The 11509-nt window shown below is 39.7% G+C and overlaps 1 protein-coding gene across 1 annotated transcript in view; it reads left to right on the top strand.

Annotated features, from left to right (window-relative positions):
* LOC103606474 (melanoma inhibitory activity protein 3-like) overlaps nt 1-11509 on the top strand; it is a 59437-nt gene that overhangs the window by 46631 nt on the left and 1297 nt on the right. The window contains exons 20-28 of the mRNA XM_008591063.1: nt 3121-3222; nt 3989-4049; nt 4160-4195; nt 4270-4337; nt 4458-4558; nt 4724-4861; nt 5746-5825; nt 7998-8151; nt 10870-11456. Coding sequence (XP_008589285.1) covers nt 3121-3222; nt 3989-4049; nt 4160-4195; nt 4270-4337; nt 4458-4558; nt 4724-4861; nt 5746-5825; nt 7998-8151; nt 10870-11180 — 1051 coding nt within the window. The 3' untranslated portion in view covers nt 11181-11456. The remainder of the gene's footprint in view (nt 1-3120; nt 3223-3988; nt 4050-4159; nt 4196-4269; nt 4338-4457; nt 4559-4723; nt 4862-5745; nt 5826-7997; nt 8152-10869; nt 11457-11509) is intronic.

Below are 11509 nucleotides of genomic sequence, written 5' to 3' on the forward strand. Positions count from 1 at the left end.
GAACCGGTCTGTATGTGGGATCCGAACCCTCGGCGGGAGCGCTGCCGCGCTCTCAAGCGGCACACTGTAGCAGTGCGCCACCGGGCCGGGCCGGCCCACAGATTATAGATGTGTAGTAGGCGATAGCATTTAGGTTTGTGTGCATACACAGTCTGGTGTTCACACAGTGATGAAATCACATAGCAATGCATTTCTCAGAACGTATCCCTGTTAATTGACACGTGACCATAGCTTAAAAGACCACAGAATTATATCCCAGACTTATTAAAAAGTCTGACATAAATTAATAGATTTGCCTCTTTCTGGGCTTTACCTCCTTCCTGACTTAGGTGCTTTTGTGCTAATGTATTTTAATGTTCTGTATACCTCAAGCTCCACAAGACTTTTTATTGTCTTTCATGGTGCTGTCCTGACAATATTCATTCCATTTACACACACATTTATAGTCCCTGTAGTTCTTTATTCACCTGCATCTTTGGTCTTCCATTTGGGATCACTTTCATTCTTCTGGAACATCCTTTTAGTAACAGATTCGATGAGTTTACCTTTGTATCAGATGTCTTTATTTTCATTCCAGTTTTAAAGGATCTTTCTGCTGGCTGTAGAATTTTTGGCAGTTATTTAATTTCAGCACTTTAAAGATAACCAATTGATTATTTTCTGGTTTTAAAGTTTCCTTGAGGAATCTGTTATCATTCTTCTTTCCCCTCTTTCAAATGTTTCACCCCTGTCCTAGCACCTCCAGTCATATTTCTTTTTGGTTTTCAGCAGTTTTATGGGGAGGTGCCTAAGTGGGGGGTTTTCGTTTTTCCCCTTTCCCTGTCTCTCTTTTGCATTTATGCTGCTTGGGTGACGAACACCTCTTGAATTTGGGGGTCTTTTTTTTTCATATTAATTTTGCCTCATTTTATCTTCTCCTGAGATACCAATTAAACATGTTAGGCTTTTTAAAAATTATTTCCTCTATCTCCTGCATTGTCAATTTCTTTTGACCTGTCTTCCAATGTACTAAAATCTCATTTCAGTTATCAAATCTGCTGCTAAAGTCAGTCATTGAGTTCTTAATTTCAGTTACTATTTTTCATTTTATAATTTCTAATCCTCTGCCGAAATTCTTGATCTTGACTTTCACTTTCTTGAACATGTAAGTTCGTGTAAAAATAATTCCATTATGTGAAGCCACTGAGTCCATTTCTCTTGTATTTTAGATTTTGATCACATTGTCTTGTCTTTGTGGAGTGCCTGGTCAGTTTAGATTGAGTGACAGCTATTGCATATGATAATGAAAAAGGAAATTCGAGGCCTAGGATGGTGTGATCTTCCTACCGGAAATATTTGAGGTTATTTCTAGCAAGTGGTCGTCACTTAATCCAGTCAGCAATTAAGGTCATTCAAAAATGTCATAGTTCCTTCAAAGGACATTGTATTGACAGTTTAATATTTCACGTACCCAGCACTTTCTAGTCTCAACTCAAAGCCCAGGGCTTTTACTAGAGTTCCCCCATCACCAGCAGCCCAGAACTCCACCTCTTTTTTATCTGAACCAGATATCTGTTAAAAGTCATGTTCAGCCTCCTTATCTCTCTACACTGTCTTCAATGTGTGGATGAACCTAGGGGAAGAGTGGCTTAAAATGTTAGGCTTAGGCCAGCCCGTGGCTCACTCGGTAGAGTGTGGTGCTGATAACACCAAGGCCACGGGTTCGGATCCTATATAGGGATGGCCGGTTGGCTCACTAGCTGAGCGTGGTGCTGACAACACCAAGCCAAGGGTTGAGATCCCCTTACCAGTCATCTTTAAAAAAATAAATAAAAATAAAAATAAAATGCCAGGCTTACTTCTAATTCTGAGATTCTTTTTCCTACTGGATCTTGGCCGTGCACATGTATCTTTTCCTGCCTTAGTAGCTCTCTGATGCCTTCAAGCACATTCTTTCTATTTTTGTCTAGATGTTCTAATTGTTCTCAGACTAACTCATCCACTATTGGAAGCAAAATTCTCTCTGGTCTTTCTTCAAGTCTCACTTTTTTCTTATTTCTTACTAAACGAGAGTTAGGGAGGAATTGTTCTCTTCTTATATATATCTTTTATACATTAAACTGTGAGCTCCTTTTTTTTTAGTGCGGGGATAGTACTACACCCATATTTTTATCTTAGCATCTTACAAGGTAACTGTTGTATTATAGCCACACATAAAATATTTGCTCAAGTACTGAATGAGCAGTTATAAAAAAACACGTAAACCTTTTTCTTTGGTGTTAGTAACCTTTTTTTACTATAGCTCCTCTAATTTTGCTTCTGATTTATAGAAAATTAAGTTTCAATTTAAGTATCTTGAATCAGAACTATGGGTAAAGAAGTACAAGAGTTACTAGAAAATAGCATTTTTAAACAATTCAATGTTGCTCCCTTTACAATCTATGTTATAGTAGACTGACATCATGAACTTGAAGGTTATTAGGTTGAAACCAGTTTCCAGTAGATAACACCCGGATTATGGGACAGTTTGGATTCTTCTTCTGTTCAATAAACATTGCCAATACTCAGATTGGCCTATTTCCTTAATCATGATTCCATCGAAGTTGGTAGTAGGAATTCCACATCTGACACGTGAAAATGTTCTACTGTTAATTGCATAGTTACATGACATGTTCCAAGGCTCTTTGCCTGGCGACCTTTATCATGTCTTGGTTTCAGAAACAGTTCCTCCATAACAAAATAAGAAAAGTAACTAGTGGTCTTTCCATGGTAGAAATAAGAGAAGTAATTCTCCCTCGCTTTACCCTAATAAGCTTAGCTATGCTCGGTTGATTCGTGTGGCTCTCCACACTGAAGTAAGGTGAGCTTTCTTCATCTCCAGCACAAGAGGTTGCCCAGTGTTCTTACATCTGTCTCATTCATTAGTGAGCAGAAAATTATGAGTTAGAAAATGCAGGTGATTCTCAAACAGGCCACAGTTTGATTTTTATCCCTAAATGGCAGGTTTGAATTCCTTCCTATGACTTTGTATGTCTGTGTATTTTTGAGAGTAGGATGGGAAGTGACATTTGAATAGAGATTTCAGCTAGACTGCTGGGAAGAAAGAGAAACACTTTGACTTGAGAACCCGTTTTATCTTAGGAATTTGAGTCAAGAAGAGTATGAGCGGCAAGAAAGAGAGCAGCAGCTGTCAACTGCAGATGAGAAGGCGGTTTTGGCTGCAGAGGAAGTAAAAACTTACAAGTGAGTTCAGCTTCCAAAGGTGGTGTCAATGGCTAATGAAACTAGTGTTAGCCTTTTTTTATAACCATTTTTACATTGTGTAGAAGAAAATAATTGTACAGAAGCATAAATGTCAGAGGGCATGAATACCTTCAGTTCACACAAGAGAAAAACTAAATTTTATACCCAGTGCTGGCAAGACTGTAAGGGAACTTGGTTCATGTAAACAGTTTGGGGGCGAGGGGAGTATGTATTGCAGTAATTCTTTAAGAGACCAATTTGTTATAAGATGTATCAAAAGCCATTAAAGGTACTGTGCCATTTGATAGATGCAGTAGTCATAACTCTTGGAAGTTTTCTGATAAAAGGGGGAAAAACTTTATCAAGGAAGATATTAATAGGATTATTTGGGAACATATTGAAGAACATATAAGGAAACTATAATTCAACAACTGATAATCTCCATCGACTCAGAATTTGTAGCCATTAAATAATAAGGAAATTGTGTAGCATTAGTTTTCATCATTGTTGTACTCTTAGCCATTAAATAATAAGGACTCATAATCTCCATCGACTCAGAATTTCTAGCCATTAAATAATAAGGAAATTGTGTAGCATTAGTTTTCATCATTGTTGTACTCTATTTATATAACCATGTAAATATGTGTTTATATGTATGGATGAACTCTTTTAGGGTACAGTTGTTAAGAGTATAGGGATTGTGGCCAGATTGTTTGAATTTTTATCCAGTTGTGCTTTAACTGGTAAAAACAAATGTAATTCTTAGGCGGAGAATTGAAGAAATGGAGGAAGAATTGCAGAAAACACAGCGCTCATTTAGAAACCAGGTAATAATTATACTGCCCTACAGTTGCAGAATTCTTTGGTATCGAATACAGACTGTTATCATGGCTATTATAATGAATTCCAAAACATATTTTTTGATGTATCTTTTCAGATTGCTGCTCAGGAAAAAAAAGTACATGCTAACTGGGTAAGATTTTCTTTCTTTCCTTTACTTTCTGAGTAATCTACCACAACTGAATTTAAATATATTTTCTCCAACAGGTAAAATTTCACGCTGCAGAAAGGGCTATAGCTGAAGAGAAAAGGGAAGCCGCTGACCTGAGACTCAAGTAAGTGATTTTGATATCTCTATTTTCTGTGCAGTTTAGTTTATTAAAGGTACTATGTGGTCTCCAATAAGGAATTGATTTCTATTTCATATTTAAGTCCATTCTCTCTCTATATTCAAGATTATTGGAAATAACTCAGAAGGTGGCACTGCTGCAAGAAGAGCCTGTGATTGTAAAACCAATGCCAGGAAGACAAAACACACAAAACCCTCCACGGAGAGGTGGGAAACATTTCGTAAAAAGCAGCAATCTGTTTTTTGGTGTAAAGCGTATATAGATTACTTTTCATTTTGTGTGTAATAGTTATGATGCCCTAGAAATAATTCGAAGAACTTACCGAAGAAAAAAAAGGTCTTAAAGTGGTAACAAGATGCTGTCTTCTTCAGGTCCTCTGAGCCACAATGGCTCGTTTGGCCCATCCCCTGTGAGTGGTGGAGAATGCTCCCCTCCACTGGCAGCAGAGCCACCCGGGAGGCCTCTCTCCACTACACTCAACCGAAGAGATATGCCTAGAAGAGAATTTGGTGAGCATTCACATGTGACCCTGAAATAAACTGTTTCAAGAGTGCTCTATCCCTCTTATTCAAGATTTCTAATGCAAATAACATTGTAGAATTTGGATCTTTCCAGTAGACAGAAGCAAATTCCTTAATTTGTCTTGGTGGATAGTCTACTGCAAGATCTACTTTAGAACAGAAAGCATTTACTTATTATTTCTGTGGAGGTCCTTTTCTTGTTTTTTGTTTAACTTTTTACTGGGAAGTATAACCTTTTATCTTTAAATGTGAGATTCCTCTCCTGAATATTATAAAACTAGCCTTAAAACTTTATAGTTTATGCAGCATATATACTTCTATATATCACTATAAGCTGAAATACTGTACGATTGTTTTAAAAATCCTAAATATGTCTATAATGCTAGGTAAGATATTGAAGTCAGATTATATAGTGAATAAAATCAGCGTATAGAACTATATCAACCTTAAATGAAGTACAGGACCAGTGCTACTAATGTGCAGGGTTTATTGCTGTTATTTCAATCCACAACAGTTCTTATTTTAATTCTTTAAGCCTGTGCATAAATTACAAATGATTTCCCTTAATTGTATTGGGAGACCCGTTTTTATTGCTGCTTTCTAGGTAGAGGTGAACCCAGGTCTGTCCACAATTGGTTTATTTCTTCTGAATAAATACATTCAAGGGCTCAGTTATCTTTTTCTCAAGGGTCAGTAGACAGGCCTCTGTCTCATCCTCAATGGTCTTCTGAGGTGTCTGGGAAACCCTCTGCCTCTGGTAAGGGACCTAAGTGTTTTCAAAGAGTCTAAAGTCATGGTGGAAGGTGAGTGGAGGATGTTTTCACAGTGTACAAGTCAAAATAAGTCTAAGTAAGTACTCTGGCCTTTGACAGACCCAGGATCTGGTGCAGCTGCCGTGATGAACAGCAACTCAAGAAGCTCTTCCCCTTCTAAGGTGATGGACGAGGGCAAGGTAAATGCTGCAGCTGTTGTGAATTACAATCAGGTATTTCAGGAACATTCAGCTTTTCCTACAGCACTCTCTCTTTGCCTCATCTCCTCTTTGTGTGTTCTATTGTTTATTTTTTAAAAAGCAAACTGTTGGGCTGGCCCGGTGGCGCACTGCTGTAGTGCGCCGCTTGGGAAGCGTGGCTGCGCTCCCGCCGAGGGTTCGGATCCCACGTGCAGACCGCTTCCCGCTCACTGGCTGAGCGAGGCGCGGGAGCAACGCCGAGGGTTGCGATCCTGTTGCTGGTCCCGGTCCGGTGCGGGGGCGACACTGAGGGTTGTGATCCGTTGCCGGACACGGAAAAAGACAAAAAAAAAAAAAAGCAAACTGTTCCCCAAGACCCTGAAGGCCCTTTAGTTCCCAGCATTACTTCTATGGCTGAGCATCCAGGAGCAGTAAGTACATAGAGGTCGAGGACTGGACTGGGCTTTTACTTGGTGTATTTCTGGAAAGGATATGAGGAGTACTGATGTACTTGGCTTTAAATTGCACTGCAGTACTGATCTCACCCTTGTCCTTGATTTGGGAATGTTGCTGAAATCTGACTAGTTGGTTAGTTGTTTTTTTTTCTTCTCTTGCCTGTTTTGGTTAGACAGTTAACCTGTTCAGAGCATCTGCTATAATTGTAATTAACTTTAAAAAGGTGAAAAGTCATCATTTCAACTATATTGTGTGATTCAGTGTTGAATGCTCTTAGGCAAAGTAAATTCACTTTAAGTTGCAAAACCCATCATTATTATATCTTTATTTGGAAGATTGTTATTTAAGAATTTCTCCACTTGTATGCTAGGGAAAGCCTACGTTGTTGTTCGGTTTTTTTTTTTTTTTTAAAGATGACTGGTAAGGGGATCTTAACCCTTGACTTGGTGTTGTCAATACCACGCTCTCTAAGTGAGCTAACCGGCCATCCCTACATAGGGATCCGAACCCATGGCCTTGGTGTTATCAGTACCACACTCTCCCAAGTGAGCCACGGGCCGGCCCTGGCAAAGCCTACTTTGAATGATCTGAAGTTACAGGTTGATAACAGAAGAATGTTTGCTGCAAGTGAAATAGTAGTGAAAATCTGTAATTACCTGTTGATTCCGTTCCCAGCAATGGCCTTAAATTATGTTCACATAACTGTATTCTCTTGTTACTTCTGTAGCTGTTATAGCTGGTAAGTCTTCTGATCATACCTCATAGTGCTTCTCTATGTTGAAATCAAAGTATTAAATATTTAGAGTTTCCAACCCAGTTTACCATAGGAAATGATTAGTCAGTATCTTATAATATATAGTATTTCTAATGAATGAAGGTAAGTATTAGAGCTGTGCCTGCCTAATTGCATATATAACATTGTTTCTGTTGGAAGATACTTCCGAGTTCCAGGGCAGGACTCCAGGAACACATATCTCTTGAGAGATCTCTTTATCCAAGGGAAGCTTGGGTAAGACCCAAAAGCCCTTTGAGGCGGAAGACTTTAGAGAGAGTAGAGACCGCTTTGTTAGAGAGGCAAAGCACAGGTGGAAAGAGCAAGGGCTTGGAGGCAAACCTGGTATTGAATTCCAGCTTGGCCTCTTCCATGCTGGGGGACCTTCAGCAAATTATCTAAAACTCTGTTCTCTCATAATGAAAATAAGATGGTCATACTTAGAGATTTAGAGATCTGAGAATTCAAGATATACAAAAGCCCTTTTGAAGGTACTCTGCCTAGTAGCTATTAGGACATGTGTAGAGAATGGATTTTTCATTCCTTTTCTCTGCATTCTTAACATGGAAATAAAGAGCTATTGTGGTGAATGGAGGGAGTGACTGCCTTACAGGTACATCACAGTGTGTGTGGTATGACTTTTTTATTAATCAAGAGTCATCTCCATTGATAACCTTTGACATTCCTCTTACTTTTCCCTTCCATTCGCAGACACAAACAGTAATATGCTTACAGTGAGACTGTTCACTCATGTGGCATCCCTATAACCTCTCTAAGCTGTCAGTGAGAACAAATGGGGGAGGGGTAGAATTTTGTTGCACTGATTCCGTTCTTTGGACAGGTGTCTGACATCTGCTTCTTTGGGTTTTACCTTTTACTGGTGTTGGTGCTTTTGTCTGTCATACCGAAGTATTTTCAAAACTTGAATTGTTTCTATTTTGCAGGTTAATATGGCTCCTAAAGGACCACCACCTCCTTTTTGGGGGGTGCCCCCCATGAGCTCCCTGGTTGGAGGCCCCATCCCACCACCCATTCGATATGGACCACCTCCTCAGCTCTGCGGGCCTTTCTGGCCTCGGCCATTTCCTCCACCATTCGGTACGATGATTTGAATAGTAGTAACTGACTTGTAAACCATATTCATCTTTTCTCTCTGTTCCTCGCTAAAACAGTTGCTGTTGCAGGGCTTTGCAATAGAAGGATAAATCTGACTGAGTACATTTCAACTTTGGCTCAAGTTCTTAGGACACGTGGAGTGCTACACAGTCTCCCTGTACTGAGATGGCAGCAACTATCTCGTCTAGACAAGGAAAGGAGCTAGTGATAGACAGAAATATTACTTCTGCAGGTGTTTATTAAACACCCATGGCTAAGTACTGGGCTCTGCAATGGATAGAAAGGTGGTTAAGACACATCCCTTAACTCAAGATGTCCTATAGATCACAGACACATAGATTCTACCCATAAAGCTTGTGATCAGCTATAACAGAAGCATAAGAAATGGGTCACAGAACACAAAAGAAGGAAAGGTTAAAGCCTCACTCCTCACTTGGGATTAGAGGAGGAGTTTTTAAAGAGAAGGTAGGATGTAATAGCTATCCAGTGAATGTTGCTGAATTTAGTTGGATGAAGCTAGAAGGTCTTCTCCAGCAGGGCAAGCACCTTGAATTTGATGGCATATGTTAGTTCCATGCTGAGCTATTGCATGAATTTTTACAGCAGTAGACAATGGAGTTTCCTTTGTCAAAATTTCTTTGTTGCAGGGAAGCCCTATTTCATAATCTGTCACTTTGGTATGGTATTATGTTACGTCCAAGTACAAATTGAGCTCTTATGAGAAAAAGATGGCAAGATTGTACAGTGGAAAGAATGCAGGTGTGGAGCTAGGTAGAGCCATGTTTAAATCCTGCCTATGCTCTTTCATGGCTGGCTGGCCAAAGGCATGCCATGTAACTTAAAATTGCTGAGTGTCGCTTTGCCTCATCTATAAAACCGGGATGCCACCACTTGACGTTCTAGGGTTGTGAGAAATTAGAGAATATATTAATGTACCTGGAATTACCTGAATTTATATATGTTCCTAGGTATTTTTACATGACTGAATGTTTGTTTTCCAGGTCCTGGTATGCGTCCACCACTAGACCTAAGAGAATATGCACCAGGCGTTCCACCTGGAAGACGGGACCTGCCTTTTGACCCTCGGGGATTTGTACCAGGATACACACCATTTAGACCTTTCGGCTTTCTTGGCCCGAGAGAGTACTTTATTCCTGGTATTGCTAAATGATTTAGAATGTCATGAAAAATATAAACATTTCCTGTGGAAATGCTTTAAGAACATGTATTTCCATTATCCAGTTTTTAGTATGCACCAGATAAATACATAGCAATGGTGTTTATAAGACTGTTATGCTAAAAATGTTTACTAAAAGATCACTAAACTTATCTCCCCTCTTGCTGAAGTTCTCTGTAGTAATAGTTAATAAAAATTTGTTTTATTAATATTTCCCAAGTATCTGTTTCATTTGATTATCATGATATTTGTGACATTTGGGGAACATGTAAACTGAAACTCTTCAGAACTAAAGACTGTGACTTGGCAGCACACTCCCTGTTGCTTACTGCTAAGGATTCAACCTAAAAGTCACCTGCGAATTCCACAAGTGATTTCTTCCTTTATTTCAAAGAAGTCAGTGGTCCCACTTACACAGCATTCACATGCTTGCTTCTCTTGTTGCCTATTTTGTTTGGGTTTTTTTGCAGCTGGCCGGTACAGGGATCCAATGACCTTGGTGTTATAAGGCTGTGCTCTAACCGACTAAGCTAACCATGCTACCCTTCACTGCCTATTGAGAATGGTTTTCTAAGCATGAGTTTACATTAGTAGCAAGAGTTGTTTGACCTGATGTTCTTTTGCTTTTACCATTTTTTTTTACTGATAAGGGGATCGTAAGTAACCCTTGGCTTGGTGGCTGTCTGCACCACGCTCAGCCAGTGAGCGCACTGGCCATCCCCATATAGGATCCGAACCTGCGGTCTCGGGGCTACCAGCGCCTCACTCTCCTGAGTGAGCCACGGGGCCGGCCCTGCTTTTACCATTCTTACTTAAGGGTCCGTAACAGAAAAATGGAAATGATGTGACCATAAAAGTAGGAAATGCCTTTTTAAAAATGTACACAGTCTACTATCTTTCCTTACCTTGCCAATGATTTTCAAGGATTATGACAAAAGAGATTACAGGATGGTACCATGAAAAGGAATGGTTTAGGACTATGAGGCTTATAACAGGCCTTAGTCAGCAACCATGGGCTGAACTCANATTTAGTTGGATGAAGCTAGAAGGTCTTCTCCAGCAGGGCAAGCACCTTGATTTTGATGGCGTATGTTAGTTCCATGCTAAGCTATTGCATGAATTTTTACAGTAGTAGACAATGGAGTTTCCTTTATCAAAATTTCTTTGTTGCAGAGAAGCCCTATTTCATAATCTGTCACTTTGGTATGGTATTATGGTACGTCCAAGTACAAATTGAGCTCTTATGAGAAAAAGATGGCAAGATGTGTATAGTGGAAAGAATGCAGGTGTGGAGCTAGGTAGAGCCATGTTTAAATCCTGCCTATGCTCCTTCGTGGCTGGCTGGCCAAAGGCATGTAACTTAAAAATGCTAAGTCTCAGTTTGCCTCATCTATAAAACCTGGATGCCACCACTTGACATTGTAGGGTTGTGAGAAATTAGAGAATATATTAATGTACCTGGAATCATCTTAATTTAGATACGTTCCTAGGTATTTTTACATGACTGAATATTTGTTTTCCAGGTCCTGGTATGCGTCCACCACTAGACTTAAGAGAATATGCACCAGGCGTTCCACCTGGAAGATGGGACCTGCCTTTTGACCCTCGGGGATTTGTACCAGGACACACACCATTTAGACCTTTTGGCTCTCTTGGCCCAGGAGAGTACTTTATTCCTGGTAGCCGATTACCACCCCCAACACATGGCCCCCAGGATTACCCGCCACCACCTGCTGCAAGAAACTTACTGCCTTCAGGCTTGAGAGAGGAGCCTTTACCTGCCTCTCAGAGCAGTAGCCAGGACTGTTCACGGGCATTAAAGCAGAGCCCGTAACTATAACTCTGACGGTTGGGGAGAAAGTGGACTATACACTATTCATTAACAGTAAAGGACTTCGTTGGCTTCAAAATCCAGAAGTTCACTTTAAGATGTTTGTTTTAGAACTAAGCTGCCTTAGCAGTGTGCGTTTTTGAGCCAAACAATTCAAAAATATGGTTTTCCTCCCTAGATAAAAATCGCCTCTTAAGCTAGAGCATCCTTATAATTTTCAAATGTGCAATAAAGAATATCTGTGTTTTAGTTAATGTAGCATTTGTATGTAATTGCTAAATGATTTAGAATGTCATGAAAAATATAAACATTTCCTGTGGAAATGCTTTAAG

This window comes from Galeopterus variegatus, unplaced genomic scaffold (genome assembly GCF_000696425.1).
Source record: "Galeopterus variegatus unplaced genomic scaffold, G_variegatus-3.0.2 Scaffold6603, whole genome shotgun sequence".
In the NCBI taxonomy this organism is placed as follows: Eukaryota; Metazoa; Chordata; class Mammalia; order Dermoptera; family Cynocephalidae; genus Galeopterus; species Galeopterus variegatus.